We start from the raw sequence: 19974 nt of genomic DNA, 5'->3' as shown, positions 1-19974 counted from the left end.
TCACATCATTTTTCTCCATACAAAGACATTGTTTTTTATTGCATTTAAATATAAGATCTTAATAATAAATCTCCAAAAATATACAGTAAAAATATCTCTTCATTATTCTTGATAAAAAATCGTTGATCTATATAAAAAAAAAAACAAATTTTCACGAAATGTACAACATTACAAAAATGCAGCTTTGAGTTTTGTTCTCATTTCGTTACGTCATGTGTAGATCGAGAGAATACAATATAATATATATATAGTACGTTTACCATATACATTTTGGGGATGGGATGAAGATGCTGCCATGGCAAGGTGTAAGAAAATAAATTATGTTTTGCAGCTCTCGGGATAGGCACATGGTCGAAGGGAATAAAGGTGGTGGTAGTGGGGTATCCTATAGATAGGATAGGCACTGTGCGTACTCTGCAGCAGCAGTAGCTTCGGATCAACATCGAAGTGCACTTTTTGGACATGGTCTAGGCTAGGGCTCTAGGGCTAGGACGACTTAAGTTCTAGGGCTAGTTGTACTCCTGTTTCGGGAAGTAATCGGGCACAAAGACATGTATAATGATGCCAGTGGTCATTAGGGCAAAATAAACGATGACAGCCACCCACCAGAGGATGCGTTCCCAGCGTCGCACTTCTAAATTACGAAGCACCCCAATTCCCACTAGCAATCCTGCGACGGCGCCAGACAAATGCGCCACATAACCAATCTGATCATGCTGATCGGTGAGATGGCGATAAACCGAAGTGCCCAGATCAGTGAAGCAGAAGACCAGGAAGGCCAGCAGCTGTACAATGGCATACTCCATCTCTGAGTAGTTCTGTTGCGGGAGGAAAAGAATCTCATTTAGATAAATAAAAATCAAATTTTAACCTCAACTTACCATAATAATCGTGGCTATGTGGGCTGTGATCAGTGCATAGACTCCACCTGATGCCCCAGCTAGAAAGATGCGAGGACTTGTAAGCGATGTGCCCATGGATCCGGCTAAAACACCAGCCAGATAGACCAATCCAACGCGCCACCAATGATGCACTAACTCCAAAGCGATGCCCAGAAAGATTTGGATAATCAGATTCATCATCAGATGCATGATGCCCACATGGACGAACATATAGCTAACAAAGCGCCATCCCTCGTAACGCTTATAGGGATTGTAGATGAACAATGTGGCCGCCGGCCCGCTAGTGCTTTCGCCTATGCGATCTTGATAGTTGGGATCGTCCCTGAAAGGTGAAGAAGTAAAAGATAAGTTATGATTTAAGATGGTACTTAAAACTCAACGACATCTACTCACTGGAAATGAATGACGTCCACCAAAAACATGATAATCTCAATGATCGAAAAGAGGACCATGGTAAGAGGCGGTGGGCAGATGGACATCTGCTTCTCATAGGCACCATCAGGTTCATCGCCCTCCAAGGGTTTCGGTGGCGGTACAACGTAACGGCAGTAGCGTGTCAACATATTGCGGATCATCCATTTGTGGCGCAGGGACATTGCATAGAACTCCTCGAAATCCAAATGGCCATCGTTGTCCTGATCACTGCGCTTTAGGATCTGTTCGGCAATATAGGCGGGTATGTCCCGGCAGTAGCCATCAGAGATTAGCTCCTTCAGCTCGTGGGTGCTGATCAGTCCATCCCTGTCGGAGTCGTGCTGTGGGTTAAAGATATAGTATTAGTATACCTATTTTCAAGTTTAAAACTTATAAAATCCACTTATTGATCATCTTATCCCATCAGTTTTCTAATGTAGAAACAAACCTATAGCCAAAAATAGAATCACAGTTGGCCTTGTATAAAACTTTCACTTTCAGGGTTATAGAAAAGGGTTTTCCATCTCATTTCCTAAAATTATTTTCATCTGGGCAGCCATACCCGCTATGACATAACAAATTCTAACATCGTGGAGTCATCAGTTTAGGAAAACTTTGCCATCCAACAGAACTTGGTTAATATCAAGAGTAACATCCATACCCAAAAAATAATCAGGTCTTACGACGAAGCACAAGTAAGTTCAGAAAGAAATAAACACCTTTCTAGGTTAACAATCTTAGATTACAATCGCTTAATAACTAAAATCCTTCAGGGATGTTCGAACTTATGGAGATGACCCGCCACATGAACACCTGGCTGGGCTTGTCATCGGCTACTCCATGCGATGGTCTTCCGTTGGTAGACGACGAGGAGCCGTTACAGGAAACATCTGGAATTGTCACCATTCTGGTTATTTACCTGGGCATGGCTGGTCTCTTAGCAGTCCTAAATTTCTGCACTACCAACAACAGCACAGGCGACGACATGGCACGGGCAAGGGCCAAGCGGGAATTGGTGGCGATGGAGCGATATCAGTTGCAGCGCTTAGAGCGGCAGGGCAGGTTTATAGGCTCATCCCTGGCGCCGTCTAGGATGATCAACTTGCCATTGCTGAACAGTGAAGTGACTACACCAAGGGGACCTACAACCAACTTTCAGCACGAGTCGGAGTTTCTGGAGCAGCAAACGAAAGAGCCCGAGACGGAGTTGCAGCAGCCAACAGCTTGGCAGGATCCCATTGACGAAGAAGAGGAGGAGGATCAGGACAAGACAGTGGCTCCTAGCTGTTCCGTGCCACACTGCAAGAATTCAACCTTCTTTGATATTCCCTTAGAATCGTAATAATTTCGACCTATTAAACTATTCCAAATCCAACTTTAAGACTAAAAATGTGGCAATAAAAGAGTCCAAAGAAATATCCCAAACAGAAATATTGCGTTTTCTTGATGGATTTCCACCTTTTTGGTTGCCTTATTGCCCCAACACTTGCAACATTTTAATCAACAAATGCTGTCGGGCCAACAAATGTGTCCATAAAAGGCCAGGAATGAATGCCACAGATCGAGACGAGAAACTAGAAATCCAAACGAGGCTAATCGAAAACAAATCGAAAGTCACTTGCAATTGCAAAATTGTCAGCAAAAGTTAACAAAATATTGGTAATAAAGGTCAACATTTTTAGATATAAAGAAGGTCTAAAAGAACTTTGTTAAAATATAACTTAAAAGTGCACATTTCCTATGCCAAATCTAGGTTTTTTTGTATTTCTGAACATGCTTTTAGTCATTTTAAAATCATTCTTATCGAAAGCCCTTATATGGACGTTTTACTCTTATCGTTCTTGGTCTAGAAGCTGGCCATAAAAAACATTTGTCATAGATAAGGTCTGTACTGACCTTTCAATTATGGTCAAGAAATTTTTTAGCCAGTTATAAAATAATTTGTCATCATCATCTGGACATATATAAGGCTTAAGTTTTTTAACAAACTGTTGGAATTTCAAAGTTGAATAGAAGGTAATTTTAAGAGGTAAAAGCTAAGCAAAGTTGGTAAAAGTTATAAGTCATAAGTAACCTCAAAGAATTTAATCTAAGACTGTAAACTCTTTTTTTCCCAGAAATATTCACAGACTCTATAGCCTAAGTAAAACAGTTTTAAGAACTTAATCGAAATCCTAACATAAACAAAGTATCAAGTAGGTAATATCTCTGATATATCCACAGTCTCTATGGATAAGTCAAATAAACTAAAGATAAACTATACTATAATATATCTTAATTAAATAAACAAACACAAAACTGCCGACAATCAAAGCGACTAATCATAGAATCTAAGAAAACAAAGAAGGAAAGTTAACGCAACCCAGCGAAATGTCAATGTTCGCACTTAAAAATTAGAACTAAGCTAAAAAAATAAACAAAAGACAAACTATATATATATATATATAAAATTAGATAGATATAGACATAGAAGTGTCTTATTCATGTTTAGCTTCCACATCCCAGACATGGGCTAATGGTTATTATACGCTAGAAAAGCAGCAAAAAGTTGGGACAATCAGGCGATAAGCGGACAGTGGTTATGGAATCTCGAGGGGATGGGGTCTTAGTCATAGTCGGTCAGTAGTTATTGCAATTACTGGTTTTTATATTTAAGCATATACAAAGAAGGGAAATCACCAGGAAATAAGTGCATACATTTTTTTGTTTGTATAATTTTATCTGTGAAATCAAATTGAAACAAAGAAAGATTTCCAAAAACAAAAAAAAAAAAAGACAACTTAAGTTTCACATAATGTACGAACTAACTAAAAGTTAAAACAACAAAAGTGGTCATCTAGCTAGGTATTTTCTCATATCACAAAGGCTCTTATCTGTGACATATCAACATGATATTTCACAAATATCAAAATGATACAGTCCCAAGTTCACAAACTCGCACTTTTCTCAGTTCAAAAAGTGAATAAAGTTCTTTGTTTTCTATCTAACAAACTTGTCTATTATCTGATATTGTAAATAACTCAAACTTAAGTTATGTTTTAGTAGAAGAAACTTGGAAAAATGACTTTAAAGCTTTTTAAATATAAAATCTACCTCTTAGTTTACTTTTATTTAAGCCAAAAATATGGTTTTTCTTTTTAGACAACTATTTGTTATTTTATTTTGGTTATATCATTGGCTAGATTATTGAATAAAAGCTTGAGAAACCCCAAACAAAAGTATTTTGGCCCTCTCTTTGGCCACTTGAATGTTTGGTGGCGACTAAACCCAGATAAGATTGCCAACGAAGGGTAGGAATGTGCCTGGAATTCCGATTTCCAATGGGATTGGATTGAAAATCCAGAGCATACAGCTCATCTTGTATGCTAATCAAATGCTTAAACTTTATTTATTTACAAAAAAAAAAAAAAAATATAGCCAGAACTGGAATCTAACGTGTTGCCAAGGGGCCATTGAACGTTATAAAGAGCTTGGGTGAATCAAGAATCGCAGTGCCAGAAATATGGGTAACAGAAATCCAGAAATCGAAATGATAATGTCTGCCCAAGCCAAATAACAACAAATGCAAACAGGTGGGCGGTGGGTGAAATCGGGGAGCGATGGGGCAGTATGGGGTTAAGTGACTAACGCACAACCAAAGAATAAAGAACAAAAACAACAACAACAAAAACGAAGACAGAACTGAAAGCAAGCAAACAATAATTTATAACCGGTTTTTTTTTTTACTTTTTTTTGCCGCCCCTCTGTCACGATAAGAAAACTCTACTCCCCCTGCAGCCCCCTGTTTTCCCACTGGTTTTTCAATGTTAAGAAAACAAAATGCAGCGAAATATAGCTCAGGAAGTATAAAAATAAAGCTTTATGGGGAGGTGCAAAAGTGAATGACAGCCGGGTTCTTGATGGGTTAAGTACCTCAAATAAAGTATTATGTAGAAGTTATGTATATACATAAGTGGATATAAATTACTTTACTTTTAATTATTTTTGTAAGATTTTAAATTTTACAACAAATTCTTTAAGGCTTTTCCCTAAAAATATAAGGCATAAAAGTAGCAGGCACGTAAATTATCAGCCATGAGTTACTCAACACACGAATGTTTAATTTCTGAGGAACTGAAATATCACGTTTTGGAATTTAATTAGGTATATTTCTCACTTGCTAAGTATATAGGCTATATTTAGTCATTTTTTCATCTTCAATGTATAGCATTTTCATGTTTCCCATTTGATTTTATGAATATATCAAGAAAATATATCATTTTTACAAACGATGTCTCATTTTTCACCGTGTGTTCATTGATGGGTTAAAGGTGGGGTTTTTTTTTTTTAAGGGGAGTGCGAAGAGCTCCACACTAGCGGATCGATGCTAAGATGATTCATCAAACTCAACTTTCACCAAGGGCGAGAAGAAGACAGCTATAAGAGGCTAAAACTATAAACAACAAACTCCATTCACATGCATATGTGCGAAGTGTGTGTGAGTGGCATGTAAGTGCCGGCTGAGTATTTTAATTACGGTTCTTTTTCTGTTTTTCTTTAATTTCCCAAGAAACATTAACATTAACCCAACTGTTGATGCAATTTCACAAGGTCTTTGTCTTAACCCAACTGCCGGCTGTGGTTTCCATGGATTAATTATTGATTTCTATAGAATTAGTTGAAGTTTAACCATAACATTGGTAGAATTTCATAAGTTTTAAGATTTAAAACTGCTATTAATATTAGTTCTTTGGATTAACTGTATATTTCATTGATGTAACTTGAGTTTTATTCCTACTCTTGTGGCAACTTAACAAGTTCTAACAGATAATGCCTGTTAATTTAGATAAGCCATCTATTTTTTCAATGTAACTATCCTTAACTTTCCTAGTTTATGTTAAAACTTAACATATAAACTCACCTTGTCGAAGATCTCATGCATTTTTCGGCGATCCTCAGGCTCCACGGCTTGAGTCCTATTCAGTGGTATTTCCTCCATATCGATGGTATCCTGTCGCAGCGTTTGTGGACGGGATGGTGGCGATCGACGCTCGGGAGGAATCGTTGGATAAAGGCCATTTTCAACGTCCCGCTGCTGCTGCATTTGCAATTGCTGGGCGGGCGTTTGGCTTTGCTGACGATTAACTGTCTTTACAGGCATATTTCACCTCAAACAACTCGAAAAAACTTTTCTGCAATTCGATTTCGTTATTTCCGAAACGGATTTCGGTCTTTAATATGTTAGATCTCACAAAAATTAGATCACTTTGCAAAAACCGTTACCGTTTAGCCAAAATATGCAATTACAATTCTCATTGCCCGCGGTTTGATTTGCGATAAGATTAAGAGCGGGCCATAAAAACGCGGAGCACCTGAAAACAACGGAGCGAGCCACAGAAAAAAAAACACTTCCAAACCAAACTACGCGACTCGACAGTGTGGCCAGATGGTGAAATACCTTCAAATGCTATCCGAACCACGCCAAAAATACCACTTTAAAATACCAAAAACTTGGGCGCGTAGCGATTTTAAATTTATTTATAATTTTGTGAGGGTTTTAGTTTGCGGAATTTGTTTATAATAAATAAATCTTTTAGTAAATAATTAGTTCTGGCAATTTAAAGTTTAATGCTTAGTTAAGCATTAATTATGATTACATTTTGTATATGTCCAACCGGACGCGACTGTTCGTTAGCGATAACTTGAAGTCTTATCGACTGCACTTGTACAGTAATTTCAAACGGTCAATTCGTTCAAAATTCGATAAATTGGAATTCCAAATAGAGTTGAAAATCATAATTAGAATAAACGTTTCAGGGGGAATAGTAAATAATGTAATATAGAAAAGTATAAAAAAAATCTATGACAAAAAAGAATCCTTAAATTCTCCCCGACGGGGAATTGAACCCCGGTCTCCCGCGTGACAGGCGGGGATACTAACCACTATACTATCGAGGACTTGGTAGCACTCGAGAATGGTTTAAAATAAAGCAAAAATGTATTAGATTAGAAAAGCCAGAACCTTTAAAGCTTTTTATAGACCGAAGAATTACAATTTTCCGTTAAGAAATATATATTTTGGGCATTGGTTCACATATAGCTTATTAAAAAACTAAATTAGTTTACATTAATAATTTAAAAAAAAGGTCAATAAAAAAAAACAATACACACATTAAAATGAATATTACAAAAATATAAATCCTATTATAGTTCCCTATGTTATTCTAGTCCAGTTGCTTTAGGATATCCTGCTCCTCTTTGTTTCTTACATTAAATAAAGTTAATAATCAAATATCCAGACAGTTGACTTCGGCAAATTTTTCCCAGCTCTTACCGGGCCAAATTGGTAGATCTTTTACCTGTTTGAGATTTTTGAAACAACCAAGTCGGGATCTGAAAGATATAGTTTAAAATAATTGGTTAAAAAGGAAACTAAATACGATCCATTTCCAAACTTACCTGTGGATGGCTAAAGCTAGGGCTTTCTTTGGCCCAATCATGGGGATTTTTTGCAGTTCTTTAACGCTGGGATTGTTAAGCAAGTCAAGGAAGAATTTATGATTATTATTCATCCAATCCTTGACTGGAGGATTTCTTTTCCCCGGACGACTTCCGTCTTGAGGAGCTTCAATTCGTGAAATCAAATCCTTAAGCTGGTTGATCTTCTCCTTTTTTACGACCACGGCAGAAGAATTTTCCCGTATTTCCTTTAGACGAGTGCTTTGCCTTGTTCCATTTACTTTGGTTATGGACCCATAGTTTATCGATCTTTGCATATTCGCTATTCGCATGGAGCGGCGGATGATTTGTGGTTCTATTGGAGAAGGCTGTAAAGTCTCTTCCATTGGTTGGATCCCGCTAATTTCTTTTTGTATGCTAAATGTTTGCAAACTAATGGGACTGACATTGGTGTTGAACAGTTGGCAGCGTACTGTACTGGAGATGGCCTTCTGTTGAATCCCAGCCGACTGTTCCAGTTCATTCTCTTCGGGAATGCTCATGACTGTAGAGTGCAGGCTGTTGGATTGTCCAGTACCCATACTAGGTGGTGGCATTAGTTGTCTATCCTTTTCGATATCACCCTGGAAACCCACTAGACTGAGGCTACTATGGGAATTGCTCTTGATGGGCGATGGTTCCAGCATCGTCTCCTCCATCTCCAATAGTTCGCGAGCCCTATAAATAATAATAATTAACAACAATTTCCTAAGAAATTAAAAGCCTTCTCTTACCTTTTCTTGGCTTTGGGAGTCATGCCCAATTCGGAGCGAGTACGATGGAGCACATTGGTCAGAGGTTTTGCTAATTCGGATTTCTGAATGTGCGAAACAAGTGTGCTGTTCTGACTGGCGGCTGGGCGTTTGATAGCCGTTGAGCTGCTCAGCACTCGGCGGAAGACGTGTGGTGTCCGTGCGGCCTGTGATTGCTGCAATCAGAGCGAGATAGAATAATGAAACTTGAGTAAGTGCATCATTCGATTTGCGGTCAATGCGGTTGCCTTTCGATCTCTATATAAACGGGTCACACTCGGGTCGCCGTTGCAGTGTGCAATGGAACAGTCCAACGAGAAGCAGCCGGCGGAGGAGCAGGAAGATCAACAGAGGCAGAAAGTCATAGAAGAAGTACCAGATCAAATGGAGCTTCAAGAGGAACTTATAGAACAAATTCTGGAAGTTGAACAGAGGGTGCTGGTACCAGAAATCGATGAAGAACCAACAGAGGAGAATGTCTTAAAGAAAGTAGAAGAAATCATAGGTGATCCAGAGAAGGAAGATCAGGATTCAGGGTTGGATAAGAAGGAAAGTGAAGGGGAAACTGCTGAAGTGCAGCAATTTGAAAAAGACGATCGGAAAATTCAAGAAAATCTAGACGACGAGACTGTGGCTGAGGAGGATATCGTAAAAGAGGAGTCAGAGATCCTAGAAAATATTTCTAAATTGGCAGATCAGCCTGAAGAACATTCCAAAGATAAACTGAAAGAGAAAACGCAGGAAGAGGAACAATTGCCATCAAATCTGGACGAGGAGGCAACGTTAGATGTTCCACAGAATGATGACTTCTCAAAAGTGAACGAAAATCTAACAGAAACCTCAGAAAACAAGGAGCAGCTCACAGAGAATCTTGAAGATCTAGAAGCGGAATCTATAGATGCAGATTTAGTAGGCGATCAGCAAGATTGCGCCACAGTCACATTTTCAGACCCAAATGCGGAAACTCAAAATGAACTGAGTCAGGAGGAGAATAAGGAAAACCCTGACAGGATAGAGCAACAACGCGATAATTCAGAAGAACAAGAAGAGGACGCATCAAAACCAGAAGAGGATCTACCCAACGAGCAGGTAACACAGTTCCTCCGCAATCTTGTCAGTCAACTGTGGCCGGAACTAGGAGCCAATCCTGAGCTTCGTCTAAAACGAGCCAGTGCCAAGGGTGACAATTATTTGGGTGTGGTTTGGCGTCTTCAAGTGGCTTCCGAATCGAATCGCAGCCTGGTGGTTAAGTTACCGCCTCAAAATCGCGTGCGTCGCAAGCAATTCTTTGCACGTCCATGCTTCCTCCGGGAAACGGTAGCATACGAGGTGTTCCTGCCTTTGGTCAACATGATACAGGGGAAATGGCAGATCGCCGAAGAGGATCGTTTTCGACAGCATGCCCTTTGTCATGGAACACGCCAGGATGAGCCCAACGAGTGTATTGTGCTGGAGGATCTTTCCTGTGCTGGGTTCACCCTGCACGATCGTTTCCAGGAGTTATCCGTCGATCATGTGCGTCGGGTAATATGCACCTATGCCAAGTTACATGCTACATCTCTGGCTGCAAAGCATCAACTTCCTGAGAGAATGGAGAAACTACAGCAGCTGGTGGACATTTTCGAGCAACGACGCGAGGATCATGCATTGGGTGTTTACTTTGAAAATCTCAAAGGTAGTGCCCTTTCGTCACTGCTGTCACCAGAAGATGATCCCTACAGAGTTCGTCTGGAGGCGTATTTCGCCAAAGGAACATACTTTGAGCTGCTGCTGCCTTTGGTCAGCGGATCCAATTGTGAACCCTTCGCTGTCATCTGTCACGGCGATTGCTGGAATAATAACATCCTTTACAAGATCGGGGACCAAGGAGAGTTAGAGGACGTTCGCTTGATCGATTGGCAACTAATGCGATATGCATCTCCAGTCACCGATTTGGCCTATTTCCTCTTTACATGCACCTCGAGAGAATTCAGACAGCAGCATCTTAAAAATATGCTAGAGGATTACTATGAAGAATTGGGACTGCAGCTTAACAGGTAGGAGTAACCAATTCCTCCATCTATGATTGTAGATTTACAAACTATCTTTCCCATAGATTGAACGAGAAGTTGGAGGAACTATTTCCTCGACCAGCATTCGATGTGCAAGTGGCCACTAAAGCCGCTGTGGGCTTGCTTCTTGCCATGATGGTTCTACCAATTGTGACAATGCAGGGTTCGGATGTGCCCGATCTTCAAGCCATTAGCGAGCGAATTGAAGCTGGAGCCACCACGGATCTTCAAGGTGCTGGATTCTTAGGTGCAGGCAATGAAGCGACTTTCAAACAACGAATGCGAGAGGTGATCCTCGACTGTGTAGACTTTGACTACATCTAGAGAAAAGCAGGAAAGCTCACCTTTTGCCGTGCCACTTGCATCGGATTCAGGCGGAGTTTCTTGGCACTGGTCCCAAAGCGTAGAGTGGACAAAGTTTCGGTGAGATCACATCGATGGGGACTGATGCAGGCGAGGAAGGTTAGATATGACTGCGCGGTGAGCGATTCTGAAAAGAATGAAGGAAGGAAGTTTAAGTATCTAAGCCAACCCAATTATAACAATATTTATCATTAAATACATTGCAACTTTGAAATAAGATGCTTAAAAGCAAATCCACTTACCCTGTAAGACTGTAGTAAGTACACTGTCGCGGTAGGGAATCACTGTGTGACCCGCTGCCATGGACATCACCACCTTATTGATGCTCAGCAGACCCAGATTGATGTTGACACCCTCCTGTCTGGCCACACCCTCATGCCCGGTACGCCTTATGCCCTCTGAGCCAGCCAGGTCTACTATATTCATCCTTGAATGATGGGTTTTACTCTTAACATGAATTGTTACTATGGCATGTGATCTGGAACTGCTAGAATTCATGTTCGTTGGACGAACGCGACGATTCCGTGTTCCCAATTCCAATAGATACTGCAAATCTACCTGACTGCCCAATGGTAGGCATGTGCATCTGTGACAACGCGAAGCCATCATGGGCATATGTGGCGTGGAGCCCAAGAGATCGTAGGCCTTCTCATTATAGATCTCGATAAAGGAGGCAAACACCTGGGTGGGTTCCATGTGGTTCTCCTGCTTGGCCATCACGCGATCTAAGATGTCGCCCAGGCAGCGGGGCAGAACACCAGCATGCTCGGGTTTCTGGATTTGTAGGGGATTAACGGAAATATTAAGGTTTGGTTTGGTTTTCTGGTAATTAGAACGATTTTTCGTCAAAATAGTATTTCTTTTAAGATAGACCCACCTTATCGGGTGGTGCCATTCCCATGGAATAGCTCTTTCCCGTTCCAGTTTGTCCGTAGGCCAATGCTGTGCACTGGAATCCATCGAGGACCTTCTCTACCAGCGGCTGGATCAAGGTCTGGTACATCTCATCCTGGCTGGTGTTCGACGAAAAGGCGTAATCGAAGAGAAATTCATTCTGATCCACCATTAAGGACTGTAAAATCAGAGAAATGGAAGGGTGATCATGGCAGCCCTTTACAGTTAAAACATTATAGTTTACCTTGCCATCGCTCCATGGCGGAAATTCAACAACACTCGGTTCTCGACGCCCCAAAAACTGACGGTACGGCGCTTCACGAACTGCAATTCGCACGGCGCTCAATTTGCCGCCCTCCATTTAAATATAAATTGATGAAATATATTCTTAAATCGTTTTGCATTTACTTTAACCGTTTGTTTGGCAAGCCAAGCGTCTTTCAAATTGCGATCTTGATAGTGTGACCGCGTTTATGTAAAATAATTTTACCGAAAGTGAATTTATATACCGAAAAATTTCTTTTATAATTATTCCTTTACAGTCTTACATTATATTTATATATTTTAAACACAATTAAAATATAATACTCAAAATATAATCATTTATATAGGTTTTATTTTAAATTAGGAATACCCTTAGTTTTTAAATTTTCTTTTTGCGATAGTTTTTCCACTGACGATCGCGCCAGTGTGTCCATAAAAATACTAAAACGTGCTACAAGGCTGCAATGCGCGCCCAATTTGAATTCAAAATTGCGGTTCAGCTTAAACACCTGACATCTGTTTTAATTTTATTACTATAAATAGATATGTAGCTTAATCAGAAATCGGTCATAATGCTAAAACAAATCAAGTGGCCTGCAGTCTTCTTACTTCTCCATTTTATGGTGGCATTTACAAGGGGAGCATTGGACGGATCCGGAAAATGTGGAGCCTACGAGTGCCGAATGAGTAATCCAATCTGCCGTTGCGAATCCTTTTGCCAGGAGTTTTCCCAACGATGCTGGAAATCACTAACGGGCTGTCACTGTGCAAGGGGCTATGCACGTGACGAACGTGGCCATTGCGTGCCCCTCATCTTATGCCCCTGAAATCGACACTATATATGGTTATTTCTTTTTTTATTTTTTACATCTTTAATAACAACCAATTAAATGTTTAACAAAACAAGCATGGAAACGAAAGGAAACAAAGAGCCTTTAATTAAATTGCAACTAAATCATGCAACGTATATTAAATTTACATATTTCCAGCCACACATTTCGTATTTCAATCTAATATAATATCTAATTACATGATTCGTGTCTTTCTGTTGTTGTTCACATATAGAAAGGTGCAAAAAATGTAAATAACAATGTGTTTTTTATGTATTGTTTTTATCTGTACTTACATATAGCAATCCAAATTAATTGAGTTAAATTTAGCGAATGCACTGAATGCATGAATGACTGCTTTGTTTTTTTCCTCATGATGATATAAAAAACACCTGAAATAAAAGCCCACTGTCCATTGGTAGCATTTAAGCAATTTGCATTTATGAATAGTAATAGCAGGACAGTTGTCACTTAAAACCCAGTCATTGCAAATAATTGTGATTAAATTACTTAATATGTACATCTGTATGTTGGCTATAACCTATGCCATGCACATGGTTCGTTTTGAATTTACATTTCTGGAATTAATTGCAATTTGCATTAGGCATGCGATAATAGCAGGGTTTCATAACACGAACCACAGGACATTTCAAGTACAGTAGAACATTTTTAACTGGAATTTGTTTACGTTATAAACAAATTAGTGGAAAAATAAGGATAACGACAGATGACTTGATTAGATCTGAGGTTATTTTTTGATTTCCATTATTTTATTATCATTATATCAATATTTCCAATATATTTTTAGATTTAATACTATATAGTACCAAAAAAATAAGCCAGGATAGACAGGTAACGGTAAGGAATTAAAACTCTCTCTTCAACTTGCTCCGTTCTGCTGTTGCTTTTGCAGTGCTCGTAAAGCGTGCCAGCAAAGACAACGGTAAGAAACAGTTGCCAAAAAGAGGCAGCTATTGTTGCTGTTGTTGGACAACAACAAAGGGTCGCGCATCTGGAATACCGATTACTCACAGAGTACAAAGGGTATATTGATGTTTAAGAAAGATTCATGATTTCATGGGATTTTCTTACTAAACATATACTTCAGAATAGTCTTAGACACCAATCCAGTGATCTTAAAACCATATTACTCTATATTTCTGCTTAATATCCTGGTATATATAGATTATTAGATCATAGTATACTTCTTAGGGTACTCCTTGGTCGAAAGGAAGACTGCACCTTTACTCCTTGTTTTCAATTTGCAAATGCCAGCGAAACGAAGAGAAAGGACACACAAAAAAAAAAAAAAACAATAAATTATGAGCGGGAGATAAAACAAAAAGCGCAAATTGAACTGGGCGTAAATTAAAAACACAAAAAGCAACACAAAAACAAAAGCCAAGCAGAGGAAAAGGAGAAGAATAATGACCGCACGACCGCGACCACCTGACGCAATTGTCGATGTCTGCGTGGGTGTGCGTGTCCTGCTGTTTGTTTCTGTGTTTGTGTGTAAGAAAGAGGGATGCGGTTTTGTAAAACTTGCGTCTCGTGGACACAAAACAAGCGTGGAGAGATGGATAATGGTGGAGAGTGTAGATAGGAGACGGAAATGGAGACCGAGCCTGCGTGCTGAAATCAAAGATAACGACTCATCAACGGCGTCATAAAAACGTGACATCAATTTTATTGCCTACTGTTGGCGGCGACCGTCGACGTCATCGTTCACGCGTCGCCACAAAAAAAAGGTCAAGCTGAAAGGCAAAAAAAGCAAAAGAGAAAAACAAAAAACCAACAAAATCGGTTTGTAGAAATTAATTTTGTGTTATTTTCTATTTATAGAGAAAATTTGTAATAAGGGATTTTTATTTGCCTTTTTGTGCTTTTTCAAAAATTACTTTGTAAGAACAATGAAAATAAGTTTAATTGATGTTTTGTAAATGTTTACTTTCTCAATATCATCTTAATTACGGCCAGAAAAAACATATATTATCAAATTAAGAAACCATATGTACTTTTCAACATGTGTTTAACCTTCTTTGACAGTTAACAAACTAGAACCTTAATTTGACATTGAGAAATCGGTCCATAAAGATTAAATTAAATTATATAAACACACACATTTCTTTATTTAATGTTATGAGAAAAGTAAAGGAAATATTTACATATAACATATATGTATTTACATATGTAGGCTAAACACATACATATGTATACAAATATTACCATGGGAATTATTTACTAGTGTAAGCTATTAAAGTGAACTGTTTGTGCGATATTTCTTTCTTTTTTGTTTGCTCACAGAACAGCAATAAATTCCCATGACTTTCGTTTACTCTATAATTTCGCCTCCCTTTTTGCTATTTTTCTGTCTGTTTGCGGTCATTGCCAGGATAGAAGATGTACACTGAAAGGAAAACTTTAAGAATATTATAATTATAATGATGATTTAAGATTTTTTACATGATATGTAAAAACTATGTACATTTTACAAATATGTAAGTAAAAATGTATAAAAAATGTATTTTGCAAATTTTAATTTATTTTTATGTTTTTGCATCTTTTTTTTTCTGGTGTATAATTTTTCTAACTGTTTTTGTTGTTCCTGACCCAACGCACCGGCAGCGACAAATATTTTCACAATAAAATTCCTATTGATGTTTATTCATGCTCATTCCATGGGCCTTCCTCCTCCTTTCTCTCATTTCATTTTTTTTTTTTTTTTGCAGCGATTTTTTCAGGGCAGTCAAAGAGGCGCCAGCAACACGACAAAGTTGTCGCTGGCGAAACGGAATTATTATTGAATGAACTTTCACCATTTCCGCAGTCCATTTCGCAATAATCAATTATTGAAGAGCCGCCAATAAAAGAACAAGACAAGAGATACCCAAAAACTTCGGCCTCGCCGCTGGCCATTTGTCCAATTAATTATTGACGGCTCCCCTGGCGCGTATTAAAATTCATTTGATGTCTTTCTTGTCGCCTGGCTGCTGTCCCCTCAAACTCATCATTTCATCAGCATTTTCATCCAGCTCTTTTCCGATTAACAATTTCAGATATTCATTTTATATTCATTTTTTCTAATCAATATGCAAGCCTATGGCTGGGTAAAAGAAATATTCATAAAATAGTTTTAGAAAAAATCTTCTTTATCTAAACATTACTCTCATTAAACATTTAAAAACTTTTTGTTTCTAAGGGCTATTTAAGAACCTGTGCAGATATAGCGAATACAGATTGTTATTTTGAACGTGCTCCGTTAGAAACAGCGAAAACTCATATATATATATATTTTTTTTTTTTTTTTGAATAAGCGAAACATCGTCATCGGAATCGTGCGTGTGCTTTTGTTATCGCCGAAGTGCCAGAGTTCATCTCACTTTCCCGCCGGCGCCCACGCAGTTGATTAATCGTCGCTCGGAACACGTACAGCGACAAATGTCGCAGGTGAAAATACCAAAGTGCCCGCGGAATGGGAATGGGCATGGTAGTGGGTCCTGGATTTTGGAAGGGGGTGCGGGAGTTCTACGCAACGATAAGCCTCGCTTTGGTACCCACTCTTTCTATCTAGGAGAGCTGACAGTTTGGCTTTGTTTTCGTTAAAGATTTATTCTTATCGATCTTATCGTACTAGGAAATTATGTTTCAGATTGGAATTTTGTAGGATATTGAATAATATTTTGAGATCACCAAATCCTATCTTTAAATTGTATTTATTTCACCAGAAAAGAGGAAGAAACTATCCTACATTATCCTACATTCTACATTCCCATTGCTTACATTTACAAGGACTTTGTACTGGTATTTGGCTTATCGATAAATTACTAATAAATTCAAAAGAAATATCTTTCTTATGATTGATATCCCAAATAATACTAAAAATGCAACAACGATCTATTAAATTGATATTTTTCTAGCTATTTCTCCTCCTTGGCGAGTCCTGTCAGCACTCGTTTACATTGATGCCCTGTCGCTGGATCTCGCCCTCCCCAATCCTTCGCATTAACATAAATAAATCACTTGCCGCCATCAATCAGTCTGTTTGCATTTGCGCAGGCAGCCGCAAAACACCTCACCACCCCCCTGCCATATACCATCACCATGCCACTGCCTTCAAACCGCCCACAGTCAGCCATTTCTCTTTGTTGTCGTCGCTGCTTTTTGCTTTATGCTTACGCGCATTTTTCTTTGATTTATTGATGTCTCGACTATTAAGCAATTAACTTGAGGCTGTCGTCTTGCTCTAACCCCTAACCCCTCTAGATCCTGTAAGCCTTGCCCAGACTAGAGAGTCATCCTACTCGCTCTCGTTAACGGCAACTGGTGCCCTGCTTACTCCATCTCGCTTCTTTAACTGCGAAAGAACGGAACTACGAATGAACGGAACTAAAGGACAAATTTTAAACAGAAACAGAAATTTTGAAGTTATTACAATTTTCTTGGTTTTTCCTTCAAAATGAAATATATAGAATTATTTATGTTTCTTCTGTATCTTCTCTTGTTTTTAAATCAAAAGCCCACATTTAAAGCTTTCCCTGAGACTTAAATTTCCCTTAAATTCGATTACAGGAACGCCTCCTACTTCGATTGTATTAATTCTTGTTTCGCTGTGTGTGTAAATAAGTAATTATGCAATACAAATGATGCCTGCGGGATGGCCACGCCCCCGTTATCGTCTCGCCGCCCAATTTGGGTGGTAAATGAATTTGTTTTGTGCGTATTGTTTGGACATTTGTCCACATGCGCAGGCAGATTTATGAGACAGCCGTCTCCCAGTTACATGGCATACTTTTCAGGGCAATCCCACACACACACACGCATACACGTGTGCATATAGAAAGCCTCTGAAATGAGCTTAATAATTAGCAAAAAAAGAAAGCAAAACAGAGGGAAAGAACAAAATCTCGCAAACACACACACACACACACAAAATGAGCAAATATATATAATGAAATAAATAATAATAAAGGCAACAGCAAGTTTGGTAGGGGGTCAAAAGGGCACACGTGTGACCCGAGGCAACTTTTGCCAAAAACTTTTCATTTTTAGTTCTCTGCTTTATTTTTATTTCGTTTTTTTTTTTTTCTAAATTTTTAATACGAAATGCGAAAGGGCAGAACCATGCATAAATGTACGTCTATATATATATATATATATATATATATGTATTCATAAAGTTACCGCACTCACACTCACATAACCATTTCTTTGCGCAGAAAAAAAGAGGAGAAAAAATTGCAAATAAAAAGAACGCATAGCAAAGGCAAAGAAAAAATTTATCTACCAGTCCTGCAGCAGTGGCATATGTCTTTGAGAATATAAAACACCAAAACAGCCAACAAAAAAAAAGCCAAAAAAAAAGAGGGAAAAACGCGGGGAGCGGGGCAACAAAATGGCCAAAAAGTTGCAAGTCAGAAGCTCACAAAGTGTAAAAGGCACAGTGCTGGTGAAAAAAGTATCTGCATGGCAATAAATACTGTTTATTAAAGATGATATTCTGATCTTAGCTATAGGAAGTAGTGCCTTATGTGGCAAATAGGTCTTGGAGATAGATAATTATTGTAATTTTAAGTAATTTAATTATATAAAAACTTCACAATATCCCTATTTGACCATGACCCTCATCATATGACCCTATTTCTAACGCAAATAACTGAAATAAATGAAAATTTTCAATTGCTTCTTTTGGCAATACAGAAAAATAGAAACATGTAAACCAACTTGGTAATAAAAAAGCCCATTGAGTCATAAAGAAAATGATCAAAGTACTTTGTTTCGCCATAAAAAACAAAGGGAAAAGCCATGGGCCATAGTGTTTATTGTATGGGCAATTAAAACAAGAAGCTGTACTTGTTTATGTTTTAGTTTTTGCCTCCCCCCCCCGCCAGTAGGGGGTAGGCATTGACTTTGGCCACAGACTGTGTACGACTGGCATTTTTAGTTTTCTTGGTTGAACTTGGCCAAAGAAATTGCTGTGTTCTTTTACAGTTCAGCTAGAGTTTCGAAAATAGACAAAAGGCAAACGCCCCCGCCACCTGCCTGGGGGCCGCCACCGTTTAAAGGCGGTTTCGTCCCTCAAACAATCAACAAAAACAACAACACATAAAAAATGTTTACTGCAGGCAAAACAAAAGCCGAAAAATTGCCTTAAAGCTGACTATGCCCCACCTTCTACTTTCCCCTTCCCAAAACAAATACACAAAGAGAAGTCACTCGGCCAAAACGTGCAACAAAAAAAAAAAAAAAAAAGTATAGCAAAAAATACAACAAAAAATATCCCAAAAAACGTATAAAAAAAGAAAAGGAAAAAGAAAGCAAACTATTTTCAAACTCTCACACAACTTTGGTCAGCCAACAATAACAAGGCGGGTAAAAATAAGTAGGGGAAAAAAGCGAAGAAAAGCCGGGAAAAGCGGGGGGTCGATGGCAATGAGGCTGCCAAAAAGTGTTCGCAAAGTGCGAGCCAGGCAAAAGTCAAGGACAGCCAAGGAAACCGAATCGAAACCAATGCGAACCCAACTAAACCAAACCAAACCAAATAGTACTGAACCAAAACCAAAAACTGGACCCAAGAAAACCCCCTCTAAGACCACCTCTGAACAAAAAAAAACCAATCAATAATTGCTGGTGACTATGTGAAAAACGAAGAAAATCCAAGAGGAAATAGAGCAGCAAAAGTGCAAGCCGCGCCATGGACAAAAACGCGAATATGGACATCGAAAAAATGGACATATGTATGGACTAACGGACAAGGGAAAGCAAATCAGAAACCAGCAGTTGGAGGTCAAGGAGGTGGAAAGCCCAAAAAGTGCGTATGGCATTGATGGGAAAGTCTTGGAAAAGCAAAAAGTTGTCTACAAAGTTCTTAAATATCGGAAAATATATGATCTTAAAGGCTGTAGAATAGTTACAGGTTTTCGTTAGGTTGGCTAAGCTTAATTTGTTAAACAAATAAATGAATATCTGGAAGATGAACTCTTGAATTTGGCCACGAAATATCCTGATAGCCCTACAAGGATCAAACTGT

The 19974-nt window shown here is 38.7% G+C and overlaps 5 protein-coding genes and 1 non-coding gene across 6 annotated transcripts; 3 read left to right on the top strand and 3 right to left on the bottom strand.

The window, feature by feature from the left end:
* Positions 1-5: 5 nt before the first annotated feature.
* Positions 6-6706, bottom strand: LOC108109979 (protein rhomboid). The gene is made up of 4 exons (XM_017218805.1): positions 6217-6706; positions 1296-1657; positions 882-1224; positions 6-818 (listed from the first exon to the last, which is right to left on the bottom strand). The coding sequence occupies exons 1-4, from the start codon at positions 6454-6456 to the stop codon at positions 510-512; spliced, it is 1254 nt and encodes a 417-aa protein (XP_017074294.1). The 5' UTR covers positions 6457-6706; the 3' UTR covers positions 6-509.
* LOC108109980 lies at positions 1729-2747 on the top strand. The gene is made up of 2 exons (XM_017218806.2): positions 1729-2011; positions 2090-2747. Exon 2 carries the CDS (start codon positions 2092-2094, stop codon positions 2656-2658), a length of 567 nt encoding a protein of 188 aa, XP_017074295.1. The 5' UTR covers positions 1729-2011; positions 2090-2091; the 3' UTR covers positions 2659-2747.
* Positions 6707-7181: 475 nt separating the features above from the next.
* Trnad-guc lies at positions 7182-7253 on the bottom strand. Its single transcript has one exon. It is a non-coding gene; the product is annotated as a tRNA-Asp (tRNA).
* Positions 7254-7350: 97 nt separating this feature from the next.
* Positions 7351-12322, bottom strand: LOC108109996 (kinesin-like protein Nod). Its single transcript, XM_017218832.2, has 7 exons — positions 12098-12322; positions 11837-12031; positions 11202-11733; positions 10941-11086; positions 8528-8721; positions 7755-8471; positions 7351-7688 (listed from the first exon to the last, which is right to left on the bottom strand). Exons 1-7 carry the CDS (start codon positions 12212-12214, stop codon positions 7583-7585), a joined length of 2007 nt encoding a protein of 668 aa, XP_017074321.1. The 5' UTR covers positions 12215-12322; the 3' UTR covers positions 7351-7582.
* Positions 8831-11192, top strand: LOC108109995. The gene is made up of 2 exons (XM_017218831.2): positions 8831-10581; positions 10641-11192. The coding sequence occupies exons 1-2, from the start codon at positions 8846-8848 to the stop codon at positions 10918-10920; spliced, it is 2016 nt and encodes a 671-aa protein (XP_017074320.1). The 5' UTR covers positions 8831-8845; the 3' UTR covers positions 10921-11192.
* A 382-nt stretch (positions 12323-12704) lies between the features above and the next one.
* On the top strand, positions 12705-13013 carry LOC108109941. The gene has a single exon (XM_017218743.2). It carries the CDS (start codon positions 12738-12740, stop codon positions 12942-12944), a length of 207 nt encoding a protein of 68 aa, XP_017074232.1. The 5' UTR covers positions 12705-12737; the 3' UTR covers positions 12945-13013.
* Positions 13014-19974: the final 6961 nt, after the last annotated feature.

This window comes from Drosophila eugracilis, unplaced genomic scaffold (genome assembly GCF_018153835.1).
Source record: "Drosophila eugracilis isolate 14026-0451.02 unplaced genomic scaffold, ASM1815383v1 contig_394, whole genome shotgun sequence".
NCBI classification, from domain to species: Eukaryota; Metazoa; Arthropoda; class Insecta; order Diptera; family Drosophilidae; genus Drosophila; species Drosophila eugracilis.
Note: the sequence above shows the minus strand (reverse complement) of the source record. Positions and strands in the feature narration are given on the sequence as shown.

Bases quoted from the DNA above. Each gene is read 5' to 3' on its own strand.
- LOC108109996 (XM_017218832.2), bottom strand. From the start codon at position 12,214: ATGGAGGGCGGCAAATTGAGCGCCGTGCGAATTGCAGTTCGTGAAGCG. The intron at 11,087-11,201 runs GTAAGTGGATTT...CATTCTTTTCAG, and splicing joins ACTTACTACAGTCTTACAGG to AATCGCTCACCGCGCAGTCA. The intron at 8,722-10,940 runs GTGAGCTTTCCT...CTCTGATTGCAG, and splicing joins TGCAAGTGGCACGGCAAAAG to CAATCACAGGCCGCACGGAC.
- LOC108109980 (XM_017218806.2), top strand. From the start codon at position 2,092: ATGTTCGAACTTATGGAGATGACCCGCCACATGAACACCTGGCTGGGC.
- LOC108109979 (XM_017218805.1), bottom strand. From the start codon at position 6,456: ATGCCTGTAAAGACAGTTAATCGTCAGCAAAGCCAAACGCCCGCCCAG. The intron at 1,225-1,295 runs GTGAGTAGATGT...TTCACCTTTCAG, and splicing joins GTGGACGTCATTCATTTCCA to GGACGATCCCAACTATCAAG. The intron at 819-881 runs GTAAGTTGAGGT...CTCCCGCAACAG, and splicing joins ACATAGCCACGATTATTATG to AACTACTCAGAGATGGAGTA.
- LOC108109995 (XM_017218831.2), top strand. From the start codon at position 8,846: ATGGAACAGTCCAACGAGAAGCAGCCGGCGGAGGAGCAGGAAGATCAA. The intron at 10,582-10,640 runs GTAGGAGTAACC...TCTTTCCCATAG, and splicing joins TTGGGACTGCAGCTTAACAG to ATTGAACGAGAAGTTGGAGG.
- LOC108109941 (XM_017218743.2), top strand. From the start codon at position 12,738: ATGGTGGCATTTACAAGGGGAGCATTGGACGGATCCGGAAAATGTGGA.